At 47.7% G+C, this 27,936-nt stretch overlaps 1 protein-coding gene across 1 annotated transcript in view; it reads left to right on the forward strand.

Annotated features, from left to right (window-relative positions):
* Positions 1-27,781, forward strand: part of abcc5 (ATP-binding cassette, sub-family C (CFTR/MRP), member 5) — a 58,557-nt gene extending 30,776 nt beyond the window's left edge. The window contains exons 25-29 of the mRNA XM_065959980.1: positions 23,833-23,992; positions 24,143-24,221; positions 24,613-24,726; positions 24,811-24,975; positions 26,473-27,781. Coding sequence (XP_065816052.1) covers positions 23,833-23,992; positions 24,143-24,221; positions 24,613-24,726; positions 24,811-24,975; positions 26,473-26,574 — 620 coding nt within the window. The 3' untranslated portion in view covers positions 26,575-27,781. The remainder of the gene's footprint in view (positions 1-23,832; positions 23,993-24,142; positions 24,222-24,612; positions 24,727-24,810; positions 24,976-26,472) is intronic.
* The last annotated feature ends 155 nt before the right edge of the window (positions 27,782-27,936 follow it).

The following is a 27,936-nucleotide window of genomic DNA, read 5'->3' on the forward strand; positions in this document are numbered from 1 at the left end:
CTGAAGGCTCTACCTCCTATAGTACATTTAGAGACTGTACCACGAGCAGGCCCGATAACTGAAGGCTCTACCTCCCATAGTACATTTAGAGACTGTACCACAAGCAGGCCCGATAACTGAAGGCTCTACCTCCCATAGTACATTTAGAGACTGTACCACGAGCAGGCCTGATAACTGAAGGCTCTACCTCCCATAGTACATTTAGAGACTGTACCACGAGCAGGCCTGATAACTGAAGGCTCTACCTCCCATAGTACACTTAGAGACCGTAGGTACCACAAGCAGGCCTGATAACTGAAGGCTCTACCTCCCATAGTACACTTAGAGACCGTAGGTACCACAAGCAGGCCTGATAACTGAAGGCTCTACCTCCTATAGTACATTTGGAGACCGTGGGTACCATGAGCAGGCCTGATAACTGAAGGCTCTACCTCCCATAGTACATTTAGAGACTGTACCACGAGCAGGCCTGATAACTGAAGGCTCCACCTCCCATAGTACATTTAGAGACTGTAGGTACCACGAGCAGGTCTGATAACTGAAGGCTCTACCTCCGATAGTACACTTAGAGACCGTAGGTACCACAAGCAGGCCTGATAACTGAAGGCTCTACCTCCCATAGTACATTTAGAGACTGTACCACGAGCAGGCCTGATAACTGAAGGCTCTACCTCCCATAGTACACTTAGAGACCGTAGGTACCACAAGCAGGCCTGATAACTGAAGGCTCTACCTCCCATAGTACATTTAGAGACTGTACCACAAGCAGGCCTGATAACTGAAGGCTCTACCTCCCATAGTACATTTAGAGATTGTACCACGAGCAGGCCTGATAACTGAAGGCTCTACCTCCTATAGTACATTTAGAGACTGTACCACGAGCAGGCCTGATAACTGAAGGCTCTACCTCCCATAGTACACTTAGAGACCGTAGGTACCACAAGCAGGCCTGATAACTGAAGGCTCTACCTCCCATAGTACACTTAGAGACCGTAGGTACCACAAGCAGGCCTGATAACTGAAGGCTCTACCTCCCATAGTACATTTAGAGACTGTAGGTACCACGAGCAGGCCTGATAACTGAAAGCTCTACCTCCTATAGTACATTTGGAGACCGTGGGTACCATGAGCAGGCCTGATAACTGAAGGCTCTACCTCCCATAGTACATTTAGAGACCGTAGGTACCACGAGCAGGCCTGATAACTGAAGGCTCTACCTCCTATAGTACATTTAGAGACTGTACCACGAGCTGGCCTGATAACTGAAGGCTCTACCTCCTATAGTACATTTAGAGACTGTACCACGAGCAGGCCTGATAACTGAAGGCTCTACCTCCCATAGTACATTTAGAGATCGTAGGTACCACGACCAGGCCCGATAACTGAAGGCTCTACCTCCCATAGTACACTTAGAGACCGTAGGTACCACAAGCAGGCCTGATAACTGAAGGCTCTACCTCCCATAGTACATTTAGAGACTGTACCACGAGCAGGCCTGATAACTGAAGGCTCTACCTCCTATAGTACATTTAGAGACTGTACCACGAGCAGGCCTGATAACTGAAGGCTCTACCTCCCATAGTACACTTAGAGACCGTAGGTACCACAAGCAGGCCTGATAACTGAAGGCTCTACCTCCCATAGTACACTTAGAGACCGTAGGTACCACAAGCAGGCCTGATAACTGAAGGCTCTACCTCCCATAGTACATTTAGAGACTGTACCACGAGCAGGCCTGATAACTGAAGGCTCTACCTCCCATAGTACATTTAGAGACCGTAGGTACCACGAGCAGGCCTGATAACTGAAGGCTCTACCTCCCATAGTACATTTAGAGACTGTACCACGAGCAGGCCTGATAACTGAAGGCTCCACCTCCCATGGTACATTTAGAGACTGTAGGTACCACGAGCAGGTCTGATAACTGAAGGCTCTACCTCCCATAGTACACTTAGAGACCGTAGGTACCACAAGCAGGCCTGATAACTGAAGGCTCTACCTCCCATAGTACATTTAGAGACTGTACCACGAGCAGGCCTGATAACTGAAGGCTCTACCTCCCATAGTACATTTAGAGACTGTACCACGAGCAGGCCTGATAACTGAAGGCTCTACCTCCCATAGTACATTTAGAGACTGTACCACGAGCAGGCCTGATAACTGAAGGCTCCACCTCCCATAGTACATTTAGAGACTGTAGGTACCACGAGCAGGTCTGATAACTGAAGGCTCTACCTCCCATAGTACACTTAGAGACCGTAGGTACCACAAGCAGGCCTGATAACTGAAGGCTCTACCTCCCATAGTACATTTAGAGACTGTACCACGAGCAGGCCTGATAACTGAAGGCTCTACCTCCTATAGTACATTTAGAGACTGTACCACGAGCAGGCCTGATAACTGAAGGCTCTACCTCCCATAGTACATTTAGAGACTGTACCACGAGCAGGCCTGATAACTGAAGGCTCCACCTCCCATAGTACATTTAGAGACTGTAGGTACCACGAGCAGGTCTGATAACTGAAGGCTCTACCTCCCATAGTACACTTAGAGACCGTAGGTACCACGAGCAGGCCTGATAACTGAAGGCTCTACCTCCTATAGTACATTTAGAGACTGTACCACGAGCAGGCCTGATAACTGAAGGCTCTACCTCCCATAGTACATTTAGAGATCGTAGGTACCACGACCAGGCCCGATAACTGAAGGCTCTACCTCCCATAGTACACTTAGAGACCGTAGGGACCACAAGCAGGCCTGATAACTGAAGGCTCTACCTCCCATAGTACATTTAGAGACTGTACCACGAGCAGGCCTGATAACTGAAGGCTCTACCTCCCATAGTACATTTAGAGACTGTACCACGAGCAGGCCTGATAACTGAAGGCTCTACCTCCTATAGTACATTTAGAGACTGTACCACGAGCAGGCCTGATAACTGAAGGCTCTACCTCCCATAGTACACTTAGAGACCGTAGGTACCACAAGCAGGCCTGATAACTGAAGGCTCTACCTCCCATAGTACATTTAGAGACTGTACCACGAGCAGGCCTGATAACTGAAGGCTCTACCTCCTATAGTACATTTAGAGACTGTACCACAAGCAGGCCTGATAACTGAAGGCTCTACCTCCCATAGTACACTTAGAGACCGTAGGTACCACAAGCAGGCCTGATAACTGAAGGCTCTACCTCCCATAGTACACTTAGAGACCGTAGGTACCACAAGCAGGCCTGATAACTGAAGGCTCTACCTCCCATAGTACACTTAGAGACCGTAGGTACCACAAGCAGGCCTGATAACTGAAGGCTCTACCTCCCATAGTACATTTAGAGACTGTACCACGAGCAGGCCTGATAACTGAAGGCTCTACCTCCCATAGTACATTTAGAGACCGTAGGTACCACGAGCAGGCCTGATAACTGAAGGCTCTACCTCCCATAGTACATTTAGAGACTGTACCACGAGCAGGCCTGATAACTGAAGGCTCCACCTCCCATGGTACATTTAGAGACTGTAGGTACCACGAGCAGGTCTGATAACTGAAGGCTCTACCTCCCATAGTACACTTAGAGACCGTAGGTACCACAAGCAGGCCTGATAACTGAAGGCTCTACCTCCCATAGTACATTTAGAGACTGTACCACGAGCAGGCCTGATAACTGAAGGCTCTACCTCCCATAGTACATTTAGAGACTGTACCACGAGCAGGCCTGATAACTGAAGGCTCTACCTCCCATAGTACATTTAGAGACTGTACCACGAGCAGGCCTGATAACTGAAGGCTCCACCTCCCATAGTACATTTAGAGACTGTAGGTACCACGAGCAGGTCTGATAACTGAAGGCTCTACCTCCCATAGTACACTTAGAGACCGTAGGTACCACAAGCAGGCCTGATAACTGAAGGCTCTACCTCCCATAGTACATTTAGAGACTGTACCACGAGCAGGCCTGATAACTGAAGGCTCTACCTCCTATAGTACATTTAGAGACTGTACCACGAGCAGGCCTGATAACTGAAGGCTCTACCTCCCATAGTACATTTAGAGACTGTACCACGAGCAGGCCTGATAACTGAAGGCTCCACCTCCCATAGTACATTTAGAGACTGTAGGTACCACGAGCAGGTCTGATAACTGAAGGCTCTACCTCCCATAGTACACTTAGAGACCGTAGGTACCACGAGCAGGCCTGATAACTGAAGGCTCTACCTCCTATAGTACATTTAGAGACTGTACCACGAGCAGGCCTGATAACTGAAGGCTCTACCTCCCATAGTACATTTAGAGATCGTAGGTACCACGACCAGGCCCGATAACTGAAGGCTCTACCTCCCATAGTACACTTAGAGACCGTAGGGACCACAAGCAGGCCTGATAACTGAAGGCTCTACCTCCCATAGTACATTTAGAGACTGTACCACGAGCAGGCCTGATAACTGAAGGCTCTACCTCCCATAGTACATTTAGAGACTGTACCACGAGCAGGCCTGATAACTGAAGGCTCTACCTCCTATAGTACATTTAGAGACTGTACCACGAGCAGGCCTGATAACTGAAGGCTCTACCTCCCATAGTACACTTAGAGACCGTAGGTACCACAAGCAGGCCTGATAACTGAAGGCTCTACCTCCCATAGTACATTTAGAGACTGTACCACGAGCAGGCCTGATAACTGAAGGCTCTACCTCCTATAGTACATTTAGAGACTGTACCACAAGCAGGCCTGATAACTGAAGGCTCTACCTCCCATAGTACACTTAGAGACCGTAGGTACCACAAGCAGGCCTGATAACTGAAGGCTCTACCTCCCATAGTACACTTAGAGACCGTAGGTACCACAAGCAGGCCTGATAACTGAAGGCTCTACCTCCCATAGTACACTTAGAGACCGTAGGTACCACAAGCAGGCCTGATAACTGAAGGCTGTACCTCCCATAGTACATTTAGAGACTGTACCACGAGCAGGCCTGATAACTGAAGGCTCTACCTCCTATAGTACATTTAGAGACTGTACCACGAGCTGGCCTGATAACTGAAGGCTCTACCTCCTATAGTACATTTAGAGACTGTACCACGAGCAGGCCCGATAACTGAAGGCTCTACCTCCCATAGTACATTTAGAGACTGTACCACAAGCAGGCCCGATAACTGAAGGCTCTACCTCCCATAGTACATTTAGAGACTGTACCACGAGCAGGCCTGATAACTGAAGGCTCTACCTCCCATAGTACATTTAGAGACTGTACCACGAGCAGGCCTGATAACTGAAGGCTCTACCTCCCATAGTACACTTAGAGACCGTAGGTACCACAAGCAGGCCTGATAACTGAAGGCTCTACCTCCCATAGTACACTTAGAGACCGTAGGTACCACAAGCAGGCCTGATAACTGAAGGCTCTACCTCCTATAGTACATTTGGAGACCGTGGGTACCATGAGCAGGCCTGATAACTGAAGGCTCTACCTCCCATAGTACATTTAGAGACTGTACCACGAGCAGGCCTGATAACTGAAGGCTCCACCTCCCATAGTACATTTAGAGACTGTAGGTACCACGAGCAGGTCTGATAACTGAAGGCTCTACCTCCGATAGTACATTTAGAGACTGTACCACGAGCAGGCCTGATAACTGAAGGCTCTACCTCCCATAGTACACTTAGAGACCGTAGGTACCACAAGCAGGCCTGATAACTGAAGGCTCTACCTCCCATAGTACATTTAGAGACTGTACCACAAGCAGGCCTGATAACTGAAGGCTCTACCTCCCATAGTACATTTAGAGATTGTACCACGAGCAGGCCTGATAACTGAAGGCTCTACCTCCTATAGTACATTTAGAGACTGTACCACGAGCAGGCCTGATAACTGAAGGCTCTACCTCCCATAGTACACTTAGAGACCGTAGGTACCACAAGCAGGCCTGATAACTGAAGGCTCTACCTCCCATAGTACACTTAGAGACCGTAGGTACCACAAGCAGGCCTGATAACTGAAGGCTCTACCTCCCATAGTACATTTAGAGACTGTAGGTACCACGAGCAGGCCTGATAACTGAAGGCTCTACCTCCTATAGTACATTTGGAGACCGTGGGTACCATGAGCAGGCCTGATAACTGAAGGCTCTACCTCCCATAGTACATTTAGAGACCGTAGGTACCACGAGCAGGCCTGATAACTGAAGGCTCTACCTCCCATAGTACATTTAGAGACTGTACCACGAGCAGGTCTGATAACTGAAGGCTCCACCTCCCATAGTACATTTAGAGACTGTAGGTACCACGAGCAGGTCTGATAACTGAAGGCTCTACCTCCCATAGTACACTTAGAGACCGTAGGTACCACAAGCAGGCCTGATAACTGAAGGCTCTACCTCCCATAGTACATTTAGAGACTGTACCACGAGCAGGCCTGATAACTGAAGGCTCTACCTCCTATAGTACATTTGGAGACCGTGGGTACCATGAGCAGGCCTGATAACTGAAGGCTCTACCTCCCATAGTACATTTAGAGACCGTAGGTACCACGAGCAGGCCTGATAACTGAAGGCTCTACCTCCCATAGTACATTTAGAGACTGTACCACGAGCAGGCCTGATAACTGAAGGCTCCACCTCCCATAGTACATTTAGAGACTGTAGGTACCACGAGCAGGTCTGATAACTGAAGGCTCTACCTCCCATAGTACACTTAGAGACCGTAGGTACCACAAGCAGGCCTGATAACTGAAGGCTCTACCTCCCATAGTACATTTAGAGACTGTACCACGAGCAGGCCTGATAACTGAAGGCTCTACCTCCCATAGTACATTTAGAGACTGTACCACGAGCAGGCCTGATAACTGAAGGCTCTACCTCCCATAGTACACTTAGAGACCGTAGGTACCACAAGCAGGCCTGATAACTGAAGGCTCTACCTCCCATAGTACATTTAGAGACTGTACCACGAGCAGGCCTGATAACTGAAGGCTCTACCTCCTATAGTACATTTGGAGACCGTGGGTACCATGAGCAGGCCTGATAACTGAAGGCTCTACCTCCCATAGTACATTTAGAGACTGTACCACGAGCAGGCCTGATAACTGAAGGCTCCACCTCCCATAGTACATTTAGAGACTGTAGGTACCACGAGCAGGTCTGATAACTGAAGGCTCTACCTCCGATAGTACACTTAGAGACCGTAGGTACCACAAGCAGGCCTGATAACTGAAGGCTCTACCTCCCATAGTACATTTAGAGACTGTACCACGAGCAGGCCTGATAACTGAAGGCTCTACCTCCCATAGTACACTTAGAGACCGTAGGTACCACAAGCAGGCCTGATAACTGAAGGCTCTACCTCCCATAGTACATTTAGAGACTGTAGGTACCACGACCAGGCCCGATAACTGAAGGCTCTACCTCCCATAGTACACTTAGAGACCATAGGTACCACAAGCAGGCCTGATAACTGAAGGCTCTACCTCCCATAGTACATTTAGAGACTGTACCACGAGCAGGCCTGATAACTGAAGGCTCTACCTCCCATAGTACATTTAGAGACTGTACCACGAGCAGGCCTGATAACTGAAGGCTCTACCTCCTATAGTACATTTAGAGACTGTACCACGAGCAGGCCTGATAACTGAAGGCTCTACCTCCCATAGTACACTTAGAGACCGTAGGTACCACAAGCAGGCCTGATAACTGAAGGCTCTACCTCCCATAGTACACTTATAGACCGTAGGTACCACAAGCAGGCCTGATAACTGAAGGCTCTACCTCCCATAGTACATTTAGAGACTGTACCACGAGCAGGCCTGATAACTGAAGGCTCTACCTCCTATAGTACATTTAGAGACTGTACCACGAGCAGGCCTGATAACTGAAGGCTCTACCTCCCATAGTACACTTAGAGACCGTAGGTACCACAAGCAGGCCTGATAACTGAAGGCTCTACCTCCCATAGTACACTTAGAGACCGTAGGTACCACAAGCAGGCCTGATAACTGAAGGCTGTACCTCCCATAGTACATTTAGAGACTGTACCACGAGCAGGCCTGATAACTGAAGGCTCTACCTCCTATAGTACATTTAGAGACTGTACCACGAGCTGGCCTGATAACTGAAGGCTCTACCTCCTATAGTACATTTAGAGACTGTACCACGAGCAGGCCTGATAACTGAAGGCTCTACCTCCCATAGTACATTTAGAGATCGTAGGTACCACGACCAGGCCCGATAACTGAAGGCTCTACCTCCCATAGTACACTTAGAGACCGTAGGTACCACAAGCAGGCCTGATAACTGAAGGCTCTACCTCCCATAGTACATTTAGAGACTGTACCACGAGCAGGCCTGATAACTGAAGGCTCTACCTCCTATAGTACATTTGGAGACCGTGGGTACCATGAGCAGGCCTGATAACTGAAGGCTCTACCTCCCATAGTACATTTAGAGACTGTACCACGAGCAGGCCTGATAACTGAAGGCTCCACCTCCCATAGTACATTTAGAGACTGTACCACGAGCAGGCCTGATAACTGAAGGCTCTACCTCCCATAGTACATTTAGAGACTGTACCACGAGCAGGCCTGATAACTGAAGGCTCCACCTCCCATAGTACATTTAGAGACTGTAGGTACCACGAGCAGGTCTGTTAACTGAAGGCTCTACCTCCCATAGTACACTTAGAGACCGTAGGTACCACAAGCAGGCCTGATAACTGAAGGCTCTACCTCCCATAGTACATTTAGAGACTGTACCACGAGCAGGCCTGATAACTGAAGGCTCTACCTCCTATAGTACATTTAGAGACTGTACCACGAGCAGGCCTGATAACTGAAGGCTCTACCTCCCATAGTACATTTAGAGACTGTACCACGAGCAGGCCTGATAACTGAAGGCTCCACCTCCCATAGTACATTTAGAGACTGTAGGTACCACGAGCAGGTCTGATAACTGAAGGCTCTACCTCCCATAGTACACTTAGAGACCGTAGGTACCACAAGCAGGCCTGATAACTGAAGGCTCTACCTCCCATAGTACATTTAGAGACTGTACCACGAGCAGGCCTGATAACTGAAGGCTCTACCTCCCATAGTACATTTAGAGACTGTACCACGAGCAGGCCTGATAACTGAAGGCTCTACCTCCTATAGTACATTTAGAGACTGTACCACGAGCAGGCCTGATAACTGAAGGCTCTACCTCCCATAGTACACTTAGAGACCGTAGGTACCACAAGCAGGCCTGATAACTGAAGGCTCTACCTCCCATAGTACATTTAGAGATCGTAGGTACCACGACCATGCCCGATAACTGAAGGCTCTACCTCCCATAGTACACTTAGAGACCGTAGGTACCACAAGCAGGCCTGATAACTGAAGGCTCTACCTCCCATAGTACATTTAGAGACTGTACCACGAGCAGGCCTGATAACTGAAGGCTCTACCTCCTATAGTACATTTAGAGACTGTACCACGAGCAGGCCTGATAACTGAAGGCTCTACCTCCCATAGTACACTTAGAGACCGTAGGTACCACAAGCAGGCCTGATAACTGAAGGCTCTACCTCCCATAGTACATTTAGAGACTGTACCACGAGCAGGCCTGATAACTGAAGGCTCTACCTCCTATAGTACATTTAGAGACTGTACCACGAGCAGGCCTGATAACTGAAGGCTCTACCTCCCATAGTACACTTAGAGACCGTAGGTACCACAAGCAGGCCTGATAACTGAAGGCTCTACCTCCCATAGTACACTTAAAGACCGTAGGTACCACGAGCAGGCCTGATAACTGAAGGCTCTACCTCCCATAGTACACTTAGAGACCGTAGGTACCACAAGCAGGCCTGATAACTGAAGGCTCTACCTCCCATAGTACATTTAGAGACTGTACCACGAGCAGGCCTGATAACTGAAGGCTCTACCTCCTATAGTACATTTAGAGACTGTACCACGAGCAGGCCTGATAACTGAAGGCTCTACCTCCCATAGTACACTTAGAGACCGTGGGTACCATGAGCAGGCCTGATAACTGAAGGCTCTACCTCCCATAGTACATTTAGAGACCGTAGGTACCACGAGCAGGCCTGATAACTGAAGGCTCTACCTCCCATAGTACATTTAGAGACTGTACCACGAGCAGGCCTGATAACTGAAGGCTCCACCTCCCATAGTACATTTAGAGACTGTAGGTACCACGAGCAGGTCTGTTAACTGAAGGCTCTACCTCCCATAGTACACTTAGAGACCGTAGGTACCACAAGCAGGCCTGATAACTGAAGGCTCTACCTCCCATAGTACATTTAGAGACTGTACCACGAGCAGGCCTGATAACTGAAGGCTCTACCTCCTATAGTACATTTAGAGACTGTACCACGAGCAGGCCTGATAACTGAAGGCTCTACCTCCCATAGTACATTTAGAGACTGTACCACGAGCAGGCCTGATAACTGAAGGCTCCACCTCCCATAGTACATTTAGAGACTGTAGGTACCACGAGCAGGTCTGATAACTGAAGGCTCTACCTCCCATAGTACACTTAGAGACCGTAGGTACCACAAGCAGGCCTGATAACTGAAGGCTGTACCTCCCATAGTACATTTAGAGACTGTACCACGAGCAGGCCTGATAACTGAAGGCTCTACCTCCTATAGTACATTTAGAGACTGTACCACGAGCTGGCCTGATAACTGAAGGCTCTACCTCCTATAGTACATTTAGAGACTGTACCACGAGCAGGCCTGATAACTGAAGGCTCTACCTCCCATAGTACACTTAAAGACCGTAGGTACCACGAGCAGGCCTGATAACTGAAGGCTCTACCTCCCATAGTACACTTAGAGACCGTAGGTACCACAAGCAGGCCTGATAACTGAAGGCTCTACCTCCCATAGTACATTTAGAGACTGTACCACGAGCAGGCCTGATAACTGAAGGCTCTACCTCCTATAGTACATTTAGAGACTGTACCACGAGCAGGCCTGATAACTGAAGGCTCTACCTCCCATAGTACACTTAGAGACCGTGGGTACCATGAGCAGGCCTGATAACTGAAGGCTCTACCTCCCATAGTACATTTAGAGACCGTAGGTACCACGAGCAGGCCTGATAACTGAAGGCTCTACCTCCCATAGTACATTTAGAGACTGTACCACGAGCAGGCCTGATAACTGAAGGCTCCACCTCCCATAGTACATTTAGAGACTGTAGGTACCACGAGCAGGTCTGTTAACTGAAGGCTCTACCTCCCATAGTACACTTAGAGACCGTAGGTACCACAAGCAGGCCTGATAACTGAAGGCTCTACCTCCCATAGTACATTTAGAGACTGTACCACGAGCAGGCCTGATAACTGAAGGCTCTACCTCCTATAGTACATTTAGAGACTGTACCACGAGCAGGCCTGATAACTGAAGGCTCTACCTCCCATAGTACATTTAGAGACTGTACCACGAGCAGGCCTGATAACTGAAGGCTCCACCTCCCATAGTACATTTAGAGACTGTAGGTACCACGAGCAGGTCTGATAACTGAAGGCTCTACCTCCCATAGTACACTTAGAGACCGTAGGTACCACAAGCAGGCCTGATAACTGAAGGCTCTACCTCCCATAGTACATTTAGAGACTGTACCACGAGCAGGCCTGATAACTGAAGGCTCTACCTCCCATAGTACATTTAGAGACTGTACCACGAGCAGGCCTGATAACTGAAGGCTCTACCTCCTATAGTACATTTAGAGACTGTACCACGAGCAGGCCTGATAACTGAAGGCTCTACCTCCCATAGTACACTTAGAGACCGTAGGTACCACAAGCAGGCCTGATAACTGAAGGCTCTACCTCCCATAGTACATTTAGAGATCGTAGGTACCACGACCAGGCCCGATAACTGAAGGCTCTACCTCCCATAGTACACTTAGAGACCGTAGGTACCACAAGCAGGCCTGATAACTGAAGGCTCTACCTCCCATAGTACATTTAGAGACTGTACCACGAGCAGGCCTGATAACTGAAGGCTCTACCTCCCATAGTACACTTAGAGACCGTAGGTACCACAAGCAGGCCTGATAACTGAAGGCTCTACCTCCTATAGTACATTTAGAGACTGTACCACGAGCAGGCCTGATAACTGAAGGCTCTACCTCCCATAGTACATTTAGAGATCGTATGTACCACGACCAGGCCCGATAACTGAAGGCTCTACCTCCCATAGTACACTTAGAGACCGTAGGTACCACAAGCAGGCCTGATAACTGAAGGCTCTACCTCCCATAGTACATTTAGAGACTGTACCACGAGCAGGCCTGATAACTGAAGGCTCTACCTCCCATAGTACACTTAGAGACCGTAGGTACCACAAGCAGGCCTGATAACTGAAGGCTCTACCTCCCATAGTACACTTAGAGACCGTAGGTACCACAAGCAGGCCTGATAACTGAAGGCTCTACCTCCCATAGTACATTTAGAGACTGTACCACGAGCAGGCCTGATAACTGAAGGCTCTACCTCCTATAGTACATTTAGAGACTGTACCACGAGCAGGCCTGATAACTGAAGGCTCTACCTCCCATAGTACACTTAGAGACCGTAGGTACCACGAGCAGGCCTGATAACTGAAGGCTCTACCTCCCATAGTACACTTAGAGACCGTGGGTACCATGAGCAGGCCTGATAACTGAAGGCTCTACCTCCCATAGTACATTTAGAGACCGTAGGTACCACGAGCAGGCCTGATAACTGAAGGCTCTACCTCCCATAGTACATTTAGAGACTGTACCACGAGCAGGCCTGATAACTGAAGGCTCCACCTCCCATAGTACATTTAGAGACTGTAGGTACCACGAGCAGGTCTGTTAACTGAAGGCTCTACCTCCCATAGTACACTTAGAGACCGTAGGTACCACAAGCAGGCCTGATAACTGAAGGCTCTACCTCCCATAGTACATTTAGAGACTGTACCACGAGCAGGCCTGATAACTGAAGGCTCTACCTCCTATAGTACATTTAGAGACTGTACCACGAGCAGGCCTGATAACTGAAGGCTCTACCTCCCATAGTACATTTAGAGACTGTACCACGAGCAGGCCTGATAACTGAAGGCTCCACCTCCCATAGTACATTTAGAGACTGTAGGTACCACGAGCAGGTCTGATAACTGAAGGCTCTACCTCCCATAGTACACTTAGAGACCGTAGGTACCACAAGCAGGCCTGATAACTGAAGGCTCTACCTCCCATAGTACATTTAGAGACTGTACCACGAGCAGGCCTGATAACTGAAGGCTCTACCTCCCATAGTACATTTAGAGACTGTACCACGAGCAGGCCTGATAACTGAAGGCTCTACCTCCTATAGTACATTTAGAGACTGTACCACGAGCAGGCCTGATAACTGAAGGCTCTACCTCCCATAGTACACTTAGAGACCGTAGGTACCACAAGCAGGCCTGATAACTGAAGGCTCTACCTCCCATAGTACATTTAGAGATCGTAGGTACCACGACCAGGCCCGATAACTGAAGGCTCTACCTCCCATAGTACACTTAGAGACCGTAGGTACCACAAGCAGGCCTGATAACTGAAGGCTCTACCTCCCATAGTACATTTAGAGACTGTACCACGAGCAGGCCTGATAACTGAAGGCTCTACCTCCTATAGTACATTTAGAGACTGTACCACGAGCAGGCCTGATAACTGAAGGCTCTACCTCCCATAGTACATTTAGAGATCGTAGGTACCACGACCAGGCCCGATAACTGAAGGCTCTACCTCCCATAGTACACTTAGAGACCGTAGGTACCACAAGCAGGCCTGATAACTGAAGGCTCTACCTCCCATAGTACATTTAGAGACTGTACCACGAGCAGGCCTGATAACTGAAGGCTCTACCTCCTATAGTACATTTAGAGACTGTACCACGAGCAGGCCTGATAACTGAAGGCTCTACCTCCCATAGTACACTTAGAGACCGTAGGTACCACAAGCAGGCCTGATAACTGAAGGCTCTACCTCCCATAGTACACTTAGAGACCGTAGGTACCACAAGCAGGCCTGATAACTGAAGGCTCTACCTCCCATAGTACATTTAGAGACTGTACCACGAGCAGGCCTGATAACTGAAGGCTCTACCTCCTATAGTACATTTGGAGACCGTGGGTACCATGAGCAGGCCTGATAACTGAAGGCTCTACCTCCCATAGTACATTTAGAGACTGTACCACGAGCAGGCCTGATAACTGAAGGCTCCACCTCCCATAGTACATTTAGAGACTGTACCACGAGCAGGCCTGATAACTGAAGGCTCTACCTCCCATAGTACATTTAGAGACTGTACCACGAGCAGGCCTGATAACTGAAGGCTCCACCTCCCATAGTACATTTAGAGACTGTAGGTACCACGAGCAGGTCTGTTAACTGAAGGCTCTACCTCCCATAGTACACTTAGAGACCGTAGGTACCACAAGCAGGCCTGATAACTGAAGGCTCTACCTCCCATAGTACATTTAGAGACTGTACCACGAGCAGGCCTGATAACTGAAGGCTCTACCTCCTATAGTACATTTAGAGACTGTACCACGAGCAGGCCTGATAACTGAAGGCTCTACCTCCCATAGTACATTTAGAGACTGTACCACGAGCAGGCCTGATAACTGAAGGCTCCACCTCCCATAGTACATTTAGAGACTGTAGGTACCACGAGCAGGTCTGATAACTGAAGGCTCTACCTCCCATAGTACACTTAGAGACCGTAGGTACCACAAGCAGGCCTGATAACTGAAGGCTCTACCTCCCATAGTACATTTAGAGACTGTACCACGAGCAGGCCTGATAACTGAAGGCTCTACCTCCCATAGTACATTTAGAGACTGTACCACGAGCAGGCCTGATAACTGAAGGCTCTACCTCCTATAGTACATTTAGAGACTGTACCACGAGCAGGCCTGATAACTGAAGGCTCTACCTCCCATAGTACACTTAGAGACCGTAGGTACCACAAGCAGGCCTGATAACTGAAGGCTCTACCTCCCATAGTACATTTAGAGATCGTAGGTACCACGACCATGCCCGATAACTGAAGGCTCTACCTCCCATAGTACACTTAGAGACCGTAGGTACCACAAGCAGGCCTGATAACTGAAGGCTCTACCTCCCATAGTACATTTAGAGACTGTACCACGAGCAGGCCTGATAACTGAAGGCTCTACCTCCTATAGTACATTTAGAGACTGTACCACGAGCAGGCCTGATAACTGAAGGCTCTACCTCCCATAGTACACTTAGAGACCGTAGGTACCACAAGCAGGCCTGATAACTGAAGGCTCTACCTCCCATAGTACATTTAGAGACTGTACCACGAGCAGGCCTGATAACTGAAGGCTCTACCTCCTATAGTACATTTAGAGACTGTACCACGAGCAGGCCTGATAACTGAAGGCTCTACCTCCCATAGTACACTTAGAGACCGTAGGTACCACAAGCAGGCCTGATAACTGAAGGCTCTACCTCCCATAGTACACTTAAAGACCGTAGGTACCACGAGCAGGCCTGATAACTGAAGGCTCTACCTCCCATAGTACACTTAGAGACCGTAGGTACCACAAGCAGGCCTGATAACTGAAGGCTCTACCTCCCATAGTACATTTAGAGACTGTACCACGAGCAGGCCTGATAACTGAAGGCTCTACCTCCTATAGTACATTTAGAGACTGTACCACGAGCAGGCCTGATAACTGAAGGCTCTACCTCCCATAGTACACTTAGAGACCGTGGGTACCATGAGCAGGCCTGATAACTGAAGGCTCTACCTCCCATAGTACATTTAGAGACCGTAGGTACCACGAGCAGGCCTGATAACTGAAGGCTCTACCTCCCATAGTACATTTAGAGACTGTACCACGAGCAGGCCTGATAACTGAAGGCTCCACCTCCCATAGTACATTTAGAGACTGTAGGTACCACGAGCAGGTCTGTTAACTGAAGGCTCTACCTCCCATAGTACACTTAGAGACCGTAGGTACCACAAGCAGGCCTGATAACTGAAGGCTCTACCTCCCATAGTACATTTAGAGACTGTACCACGAGCAGGCCTGATAACTGAAGGCTCTACCTCCTATAGTACATTTAGAGACTGTACCACGAGCAGGCCTGATAACTGAAGGCTCTACCTCCCATAGTACATTTAGAGACTGTACCACGAGCAGGCCTGATAACTGAAGGCTCCACCTCCCATAGTACATTTAGAGACTGTAGGTACCACGAGCAGGTCTGATAACTGAAGGCTCTACCTCCCATAGTACACTTAGAGACCGTAGGTACCACAAGCAGGCCTGATAACTGAAGGCTCTACCTCCCATAGTACATTTAGAGACTGTACCACGAGCAGGCCTGATAACTGAAGGCTCTACCTCCCATAGTACATTTAGAGACTGTACCACGAGCAGGCCTGATAACTGAAGGCTCTACCTCCTATAGTACATTTAGAGACTGTACCACGAGCAGGCCTGATAACTGAAGGCTCTACCTCCCATAGTACACTTAGAGACCGTAGGTACCACAAGCAGGCCTGATAACTGAAGGCTCTACCTCCCATAGTACACTTAGAGACCGTAGGTACCACAAGCAGGCCTGATAACTGAAGGCTGTACCTCCCATAGTACATTTAGAGACTGTACCACGAGCAGGCCTGATAACTGAAGGCTCTACCTCCTATAGTACATTTAGAGACTGTACCACGAGCTGGCCTGATAACTGAAGGCTCTACCTCCTATAGTACATTTAGAGACTGTACCACGAGCAGGCCTGATAACTGAAGGCTCTACCTCCCATAGTACACTTAAAGACCGTAGGTACCACGAGCAGGCCTGATAACTGAAGGCTCTACCTCCCATAGTACACTTAGAGACCGTAGGTACCACAAGCAGGCCTGATAACTGAAGGCTCTACCTCCCATAGTACATTTAGAGACTGTACCACGAGCAGGCCTGATAACTGAAGGCTCTACCTCCTATAGTACATTTAGAGACTGTACCACGAGCAGGCCTGATAACTGAAGGCTCTACCTCCCATAGTACACTTAGAGACCGTGGGTACCATGAGCAGGCCTGATAACTGAAGGCTCTACCTCCCATAGTACATTTAGAGACCGTAGGTACCACGAGCAGGCCTGATAACTGAAGGCTCTACCTCCCATAGTACATTTAGAGACTGTACCACGAGCAGGCCTGATAACTGAAGGCTCCACCTCCCATAGTACATTTAGAGACTGTAGGTACCACGAGCAGGTCTGTTAACTGAAGGCTCTACCTCCCATAGTACACTTAGAGACCGTAGGTACCACAAGCAGGCCTGATAACTGAAGGCTCTACCTCCCATAGTACATTTAGAGACTGTACCACGAGCAGGCCTGATAACTGAAGGCTCTACCTCCTATAGTACATTTAGAGACTGTACCACGAGCAGGCCTGATAACTGAAGGCTCTACCTCCCATAGTACATTTAGAGACTGTACCACGAGCAGGCCTGATAACTGAAGGCTCCACCTCCCATAGTACATTTAGAGACTGTAGGTACCACGAGCAGGTCTGATAACTGAAGGCTCTACCTCCCATAGTACACTTAGAGACCGTAGGTACCACAAGCAGGCCTGATAACTGAAGGCTCTACCTCCCATAGTACATTTAGAGACTGTACCACGAGCAGGCCTGATAACTGAAGGCTCTACCTCCCATAGTACATTTAGAGACTGTACCACGAGCAGGCCTGATAACTGAAGGCTCTACCTCCTATAGTACATTTAGAGACTGTACCACGAGCAGGCCTGATAACTGAAGGCTCTACCTCCCATAGTACACTTAGAGACCGTAGGTACCACAAGCAGGCCTGATAACTGAAGGCTCTACCTCCCATAGTACATTTAGAGATCGTAGGTACCACGACCAGGCCCGATAACTGAAGGCTCTACCTCCCATAGTACACTTAGAGACCGTAGGTACCACAAGCAGGCCTGATAACTGAAGGCTCTACCTCCCATAGTACATTTAGAGACTGTACCACGAGCAGGCCTGATAACTGAAGGCTCTACCTCCTATAGTACATTTAGAGACTGTACCACGAGCAGGCCTGATAACTGAAGGCTCTACCTCCCATAGTACATTTAGAGATCGTAGGTACCACGACCAGGCCCGATAACTGAAGGCTCTACCTCCCATAGTACACTTAGAGACCGTAGGTACCACAAGCAGGCCTGATAACTGAAGGCTCTACCTCCCATAGTACATTTAGAGACTGTACCACGAGCAGGCCTGATAACTGAAGGCTCTACCTCCTATAGTACATTTAGAGACTGTACCACGAGCAGGCCTGATAACTGAAGGCTCTACCTCCCATAGTACATTTAGAGATCGTAGGTACCACGACCAGGCCCGATAACTGAAGGCTCTACCTCCCATAGTACACTTAGAGACCGTAGGTACCACAAGCAGGCCTGATAACTGAAGGCTCTACCTCCCATAGTACATTTAGAGACTGTACCACGAGCAGGCCTGATAACTGAAGGCTCTACCTCCTATAGTACATTTAGAGACTGTACCACGAGCAGGCCTGATAACTGAAGGCTCTACCTCCCATAGTACACTTAGAGACCGTAGGTACCACAAGCAGGCCTGATAACTGAAGGCTCTACCTCCCATAGTACACTTAGAGACCGTAGGTACCACAAGCAGGCCTGATAACTGAAGGCTCTACCTCCCATAGTACACTTAGAGACCGTAGGTACCACAAGCAGGCCTGATAACTGAAGGCTGTACCTCCCATAGTACATTTAGAGACTGTACCACGAGCAGGCCTGATAACTGAAGGCTCTACCTCCTATAGTACATTTAGAGACTGTACCACGAGCTGGCCTGATAACTGAAGGCTCTACCTCCTATAGTACATTTAGAGACTGTACCACGAGCAGGCCTGATAACTGAAGGCTCTACCTCCCATAGTACACTTAAAGACCGTAGGTACCACGAGCAGGCCTGATAACTGAAGGCTCTACCTCCCATAGTACATTTAGAGACTGTACCACGAGCAGGTCTCATAACTGAAGGCTCTACCTCCTATAGTACATTTAGAGACTGTACCACGAGCAGGCCTGATAACTGAAGGCTCCACCTCCCATAGTACATTTAGAGACTGTAGGTACCACGAGCAGGTCTGTTAACTGAAGGCTCTACCTCCCATAGTACACTTAGAGACCGTAGGTACCACAAGCAGGCCTGATAACTGAAGGCTCTACCTCCCATAGTACATTTAGAGACTGTACCACGAGCAGGCCTGATAACTGAAGGCTCTACCTCCTATAGTACATTTAGAGACTGTACCACGAGCAGGCCTGATAACTGAAGGCTCTACCTCCCATAGTACATTTAGAGACTGTACCACGAGCAGGCCTGATAACTGAAGGCTCCACCTCCCATAGTACATTTAGAGACTGTAGGTACCACGAGCAGGTCTGATAACTGAAGGCTCTACCTCCCATAGTACACTTAGAGACCGTAGGTACCACAAGCAGGCCTGATAACTGAAGGCTCTACCTCCCATAGTACATTTAGAGACTGTACCACGAGCAGGCCTGATAACTGAAGGCTCTACCTCCCATAGTACATTTAGAGACTGTACCACGAGCAGGCCTGATAACTGAAGGCTCTACCTCCTATAGTACATTTAGAGACTGTACCACGAGCAGGCCTGATAACTGAAGGCTCTACCTCCCATAGTACACTTAGAGACCGTAGGTACCACAAGCAGGCCTGATAACTGAAGGCTCTACCTCCCATAGTACATTTAGAGACTGTACCACGAGCTGGCCTGATAACTGAAGGCTCTACCTCCTATAGTACATTTAGAGACTGTACCACGAGCAGGCCTGATAACTGAAGGCTCTACCTCCCATAGTACACTTAAAGACCGTAGGTACCACGAGCAGGCCTGATAACTGAAGGCTCTACCTCCCATAGTACACTTAGAGACCGTAGGTACCACAAGCAGGCCTGATAACTGAAGGCTCTACCTCCCATAGTACATTTAGAGACTGTACCACGAGCAGGCCTGATAACTGAAGGCTCTACCTCCTATAGTACATTTAGAGACTGTACCACGAGCAGGCCTGATAACTGAAGGCTCTACCTCCCATAGTACACTTAGAGACCGTGGGTACCATGAGCAGGCCTGATAACTGAAGGCTCTACCTCCCATAGTACATTTAGAGACCGTAGGTACCACGAGCAGGCCTGATAACTGAAGGCTCCACCTCCCATAGTACATTTAGAGACTGTAGGTACCACGAGCAGGTCTGTTAACTGAAGGCTCTACCTCCCATAGTACACTTAGAGACCGTAGGTACCACAAGCAGGCCTGATAACTGAAGGCTCTACCTCCCATAGTACATTTAGAGACTGTACCACGAGCAGGCCTGATAACTGAAGGCTCTACCTCCTATAGTACATTTAGAGACTGTACCACGAGCAGGCCTGATAACTGAAGGCTCTACCTCCCATAGTACATTTAGAGACTGTACCACGAGCAGGCCTGATAACTGAAGGCTCCACCTCCCATAGTACATTTAGAGACTGTAGGTACCACGAGCAGGTCTGATAACTGAAGGCTCTACCTCCCATAGTACACTTAGAGACCGTAGGTACCACAAGCAGGCCTGATAACTGAAGGCTCTACCTCCCATAGTACATTTAGAGACTGTACCACGAGCAGGCCTGATAACTGAAGGCTCTACCTCCCATAGTACATTTAGAGACTGTACCACGAGCAGGCCTGATAACTGAAGGCTCTACCTCCTATAGTACATTTAGAGACTGTACCACGAGCAGGCCTGATAACTGAAGGCTCTACCTCCCATAGTACACTTAGAGACCGTAGGTACCACAAGCAGGCCTGATAACTGAAGGCTCTACCTCCCATAGTACATTTAGAGATCGTAGGTACCACGACCAGGCCCGATAACTGAAGGCTCTACCTCCCATAGTACACTTAGAGACCGTAGGTACCACAAGCAGGCCTGATAACTGAAGGCTCTACCTCCCATAGTACATTTAGAGACTGTACCACGAGCAGGCCTGATAACTGAAGGCTCTACCTCCCATAGTACACTTAGAGACCGTAGGTACCACAAGCAGGCCTGATAACTGAAGGCTCTACCTCCTATAGTACATTTAGAGACTGTACCACGAGCAGGCCTGATAACTGAAGGCTCTACCTCCCATAGTACATTTAGAGATCGTAGGTACCACGACCAGGCCCAATAACTGAAGGCTCTACCTCCCATAGTACACTTAGAGACCGTAGGTACCACAAGCAGGCCTGATAACTGAAGGCTCTACCTCCCATAGTACACTTAGAGACCGTAGGTACCACAAGCAGGCCTGATAACTGAAGGCTCTACCTCCCATAGTACACTTAGAGACCGTAGGTACCACAAGCAGGCCTGATAACTGAAGGCTCTACCTCCCATAGTACATTTAGAGACTGTACCACGAGCAGGCCTGATAACTGAAGGCTCTACCTCCTATAGTACATTTAGAGACTGTACCACGAGCAGGCCTGATAACTGAAGGCTCTACCTCCCATAGTACACTTAGAGACCGTAGGTACCACGAGCAGGCCTGATAACTGAAGGCTCTACCTCCCATAGTACACTTAGAGACCGTGGGTACCATGAGCAGGCCTGATAACTGAAGGCTCTACCTCCCATAGTACATTTAGAGACCGTAGGTACCACGAGCAGGCCTGATAACTGAAGGCTCTACCTCCCATAGTACATTTAGAGACTGTACCACGAGCAGGCCTGATAACTGAAGGCTCCACCTCCCATAGTACATTTAGAGACTGTAGGTACCACGAGCAGGTCTGTTAACTGAAGGCTCTACCTCCCATAGTACACTTAGAGACCGTAGGTACCACAAGCAGGCCTGATAACTGAAGGCTCTACCTCCCATAGTACATTTAGAGACTGTACCACGAGCAGGCCTGATAACTGAAGGCTCTACCTCCTATAGTACATTTAGAGACTGTACCACGAGCAGGCCTGATAACTGAAGGCTCTACCTCCCATAGTACATTTAGAGACTGTACCACGAGCAGGCCTGATAACTGAAGGCTCCACCTCCCATAGTACATTTAGAGACTGTAGGTACCACGAGCAGGTCTGATAACTGAAGGCTCTACCTCCCATAGTACACTTAGAGACCGTAGGTACCACAAGCAGGCCTGATAACTGAAGGCTCTACCTCCCATAGTACATTTAGAGACTGTACCACGAGCAGGCCTGATAACTGAAGGCTCTACCTCCCATAGTACATTTAGAGACTGTACCACGAGCAGGCCTGATAACTGAAGGCTCTACCTCCTATAGTACATTTAGAGACTGTACCACGAGCAGGCCTGATAACTGAAGGCTCTACCTCCCATAGTACACTTAGAGACCGTAGGTACCACAAGCAGGCCTGATAACTGAAGGCTCTACCTCCCATAGTACATTTAGAGATCGTAGGTACCACGACCAGGCCCGATAACTGAAGGCTCTACCTCCCATAGTACACTTAGAGACCGTAGGTACCACAAGCAGGCCTGATAACTGAAGGCTCTACCTCCCATAGTACATTTAGAGACTGTACCACGAGCAGGCCTGATAACTGAAGGCTCTACCTCCTATAGTACATTTAGAGACTGTACCACGAGCAGGCCTGATAACTGAAGGCTCTACCTCCCATAGTACATTTAGAGATCGTAGGTACCACGACCAGGCCCGATAACTGAAGGCTCTACCTCCCATAGTACACTTAGAGACCGTAGGTACCACAAGCAGGCCTGATAACTGAAGGCTCTACCTCCCATAGTACATTTAGAGACTGCACCACGAGCAGGCCTGATAACTGAAGGCTCTACCTCCTATAGTACATTTAGAGACTGTACCACGAGCAGGCCTGATAACTGAAGGCTCTACCTCCCATAGTACACTTAGAGACCGTAGGTACCACAAGCAGGCCTGATAACTGAAGGCTCTACCTCCCATAGTACACTTAGAGACCGTAGGTACCACAAGCAGGCCTGATAACTGAAGGCTCTACCTCCCATAGTACACTTAGAGACCGTAGGTACCACAAGCAGGCCTGATAACTGAAGGCTGTACCTCCCATAGTACATTTAGAGACTGTACCACGAGCAGGCCTGATAACTGAAGGCTCTACCTCCTATAGTACATTTAGAGACTGTACCACGAGCTGGCCTGATAACTGAAGGCTCTACCTCCTATAGTACATTTAGAGACTGTACCACGAGCAGGCCTGATAACTGAAGGCTCTACCTCCCATAGTACACTTAAAGACCGTAGGTACCACGAGCAGGCCTGATAACTGAAGGCTCTACCTCCCATAGTACATTTAGAGACTGTACCACGAGCAGGTCTCATAACTGAAGGCTCTACCTCCTATAGTACATTTAGAGACTGTACCACGAGCAGGCCTGATAACTGAAGGCTCTACCTCCCATAGTACACTTAGAGACCGTAGGTACCACGAGCAGGCCTGATAACTGAAGGCTCTACCTCCCATAGTACATTTAGAGACTGTACCACGAGCAGGCCTGATAACTGAAGGCTCTACCTCCCATAGTACATTTAGAGACTGTACCACGAGCAGGCCTGATAACTGAAGGCTCTACCTCCTATAGTACATTTGGAGACCGTGGGTACCATGAGCAGGCCTGATAACTGAAGGCTCTACCTCCTATAGTACATCTGGAGACCGTGGGTACCATGAGCAGGCCTGTGTTCCGTCTGTCTGTGTGCAGGGAAGTCGTCTCTGGGCGTGGTTCTTTTCAGGCTGGTTGAGCGCTGTGGAGGCTCAATCCTGATCGATGGTGTTGATATCAGTGACATCGGTCTGGCCGACCTCCGGAGTAAGCTGTCAATTATCCCCCAAGACCCAGTGCTGTTCAGTGGGACTATCAGGTAGGAACAGCTTAGGAGGACCAGCTGATAAGATGCAAGAAGATGTTCACTCGAATAGACATTTCTACACTAGAAAGAATTCAACGCTTATTCTATAAGGACACTTTGACCTCAATGACTCGTGATATCAATGAGCGTTTGTTTTCCCAGGTCTAATCTGGACCCTTTTAAGCAGTACAATGAGGAGCAGATCTGGGACGCTCTGAGTAGAAGTCACATGAAGGAGAGTGTGAGTACAAACAATAAGAAGTGCAGTGTTACTTTAAAAATGCATTCCTTTACAAGAAGAGTTTATATCTTTAAAACAATCAGTAAAGAACCGTACTGATGAGTTTAAAGGGAAAAATCAAGAATAAACTTAGATTTCTGTACTTGATTGGAGGATCTGAAGCTCTGGAATAATAATAAAAGTATATTCAGTAAAAATAAAACACTTTTACAACAGTAACAGATGAGCTCAAAAACTGTAACTCCATCAGTTAATCAATGAAATCTTAAAGTAAAAGGCACACCTTTCCTGATGGAGCAGCTCTCAGATAGAAAAGTGCAAAATTAAAAAACAAAATGGCAGTGTTTTCTGCAGGATCACCTGTCTGTCTGACTTCCTGTCTGTCCATCAGGTGTCCCAGCTGCCCCTGAAGCTGGCGTCAGAGGTGGTGGAGAACGGAGAGAACTTCTCAGTTGGAGAGAGACAGCTGCTGTGCGTTGCCCGAGCTCTGCTCAGACAGTGCAAGGTAAGAGATGGATGACCAGAACATCCTCTGACCCCTCCTCCCACCCCTCTTCTGTTGTCTGATTGGTCAGTTATGGTCTCTCAGGTCCTGATACTTGACGAGGCGACCGCCGCCATGGATGCAGAGACGGACGCTCTGATCCAGGAGACCATCAGGACGTCGTTCCAGGACTGCACCACCCTGACCATCGCTCACCGCCTCCACACCGTCCTCGCCTCAGACCGCATCATGGTGCTCAACAAGGGACAGGTACTGACCCAAACCAGCCAATCATAGACCAGCAGGTGTCACCCAGGCTAAAACATTTCAGGAACATCGTCAACCAGTTTGTGTTCTGTTTGTGGTTTTAGACGTTTTAGTCATTTTGGGGTTTAAAGGTATGTATTCCTCCAGCACAGTCACTGTACCAACCAACCAAGCAATCAATTAATCTACCAGGCAATCAACCAACCAATCAACCAGTCAATCAATTAATCAACCAGTCAATCAACCAATCAATCAATTAATCTACCAGGCAATCAACCAACCTATCAACCAGTCAATCAATTAATCAACCAGTCAATCAACCAATCAATCAATTAATCTACCAGGCAACCATCCAACCAATCAACCAGTCAATCAATTAATCAACCAGTCAATCAACCAATCAATCAATTAATCTACCAGGCAATCAACCAATTAATCTACCAGGCAATCAACCAATCAATCAAGTAATCAACCAACTAACCAAGCAAATCAATTAATCTACCAGGCAATCAACCAACCAATCAATCAATTAATCTACCAGTCAATCAACCAATCAATCAATTAATCTACCAGTCAATCAACCAATCAATCAATTCATCTACCAGGCAATCAATCAATTAATCTACCAGGCAATCAACCAACCAATCAACCAGTCAATCAATTAATCAACCAGTCAATCAACCAATCAATCAATTAATCTACCAGGCAATCAACCAACCTATCAATTAATCTACCAGGCAACCATCCAACCAATCAACCAGTCAATCAATTAATCAACCAGTCAATCAACCAATCAATCAATTAATCTACCAGGCAATCAACCAATTAATCTACCAGGCAATCAACCAATCAATCAAGTAATCAACCAACTAACCAAGCAAATCAATTAATCTACCAGGCAATCAACCAACCAATCAATCAATTAATCTACCAGTCAATCAACCAATCAATCAATGAATCTACCAGTCAATCAACCAATCAATCAATTCATCTACCAGGCAATCAATCAATTAATCAACCAGTCAATCAACCAATCAATCAATGAATCTACCAGGCAATCAACCAATCAATCAATTAATCAATCAATCAATCAATCAATCAATCAACCAATCAACCAATCAACCAATCAACCAATCAACCAATTAATCAACTAATCCCTCGTTATTTGTGTAGCACTAATCAAATAACAGCAGACGTTTTTCAAAAAGAGCAGGTGTAGACCGTGCTCCTTAATTTACAGTACGGTGGCCATTAAAGTCAAAACACAAAAACAAATGTTGAATTCTTTATCTTGACTTATTATTTTGACTGTCAGAGGAGAGGAACACAAAGTGACACAACCAGGACAAACTACAAAACTACAAAGTGTCATGGTTCATTAAAAACTACAAAGTCTACCACACAGATGATTGGTTGAATGTAAAGTTTGAACCCTTTGAATGAACAAAATCAGTAAATGACTTGATTCATCGTAAGTGTCCTTTGCTGTGATTGGTTCAGGTGGCAGAGTTTGACGAGCCGTCCAAGCTGCTGGCCAATGAGAACTCTCGACTGTGCTCGATGCTCACTGCCATGGAAAACAAGATCTCAGTCCGAGGATGAAGACGAGGAAGAGGAAGGATCACAACGTGCTCGCTTCTGATGAGCTGGCAGCGTGTGATTGGACAGAAGAGTTTAATAGCACATGCTGGATCAGTCTATCAGTGACTGTAAACTCTGAGTGGAGTTTGAATGAGATGATGACAGGAAGTGACCAGACGTCTCCTGACTTTTACCTGACCTTGCTGGAGAACGCCAAGAGGTCGAGGAAAGGTGTGAAGGAGAGTAAACAAGGAGCTGAGAGAGTGTGTCAGACTTAAACCTTCTTTAAATTCATACAACTATTATTAAGTTCTGTTAGCAGTCACATGGAGCCCTTTCAAAGTAAACATCAGACAGTTTCAGCTCAATCACGTCTTTATATCCAATCCGCTCATGTTCCTTTTTTCATGTCAGGTCTACAGGTCTACAGGTGTACTGGTCTACAGGTGTACTGGTCTACAGGTCTACAGGTGTACTGGTCTACAGGTGTACTGGTCTACAGGTCTACAGGTCTACAGGTGTACTGGTCTACAGGTGTACTGGTCTACAGGTGTACTGGTCTACAGGTCTACAGGTCTACAGGTGTACTGGTCTACAGGTGTACAGGTCTACAGGTCTACAGCTGTACTGGTCTACAGGTCTACAGGTCTACAGGTTTACAGGTCTACAGGTCTACAGGTGTACTGGTCTACAGGTGTACAGGTGTATAAGTGGAAATCACTAAAAAAAGACATGCAGACACCTGGAGACACATTTTCATTATGTTTAAAGTTCAAATATCAGATGAACAGAAAATGTTCAGTTCAGGTATGAGTCTCTAAAAAATGTAAATAAATCAGAGCAATAAGTGAGATCCTTTAACCTTAACCTCAGGGGAGTCCTGCAGGTGTATAATCTCTTCTTCTTCTCTTTTTAAAATGTGTTTAAAATCTATCTTTTCTGTGTGTGTGTGTGTTATATTTCTTCATGATTGATTTAAACACAGACAGACGATTAGCTGACTGTTCCTTTATTTTGTGAAACTCTGACAGACTTCCTGTTTATATAAGCTGAAATAAACCCACCAGGTGGGTGGGTGGGTGTGTGTGTGTGTGTGTGTGTGGGGGGGGGGGGGGGTTGGTCATGTGGTTTGTATAACAACATCACAGCATGACGTCATACCTGCCTTGTTAACAGGAATGTTATCAATAAAGTTATTTTAAGATGAACTAAAACGTGTGCTGCTGATTGGAACAGGAACAGATCGTTACACATCCAGCTTAAAGAAATATGAAGGACTCTCTCTCTGTCTCTCTCTGTCTCTGTCTCTCTCTGTCTCTCTGTCTCTCTCTGTCTCTCTGTCTCTCTTGTCTCTCTCTGTCTCTCTCTGTCTCTGTCTCTCTC

Source organism: Labrus bergylta, chromosome 11 (assembly GCF_963930695.1).
Source record: "Labrus bergylta chromosome 11, fLabBer1.1, whole genome shotgun sequence".
Lineage (NCBI taxonomy): Eukaryota > Metazoa > Chordata > Actinopteri > Labriformes > Labridae > Labrus > Labrus bergylta.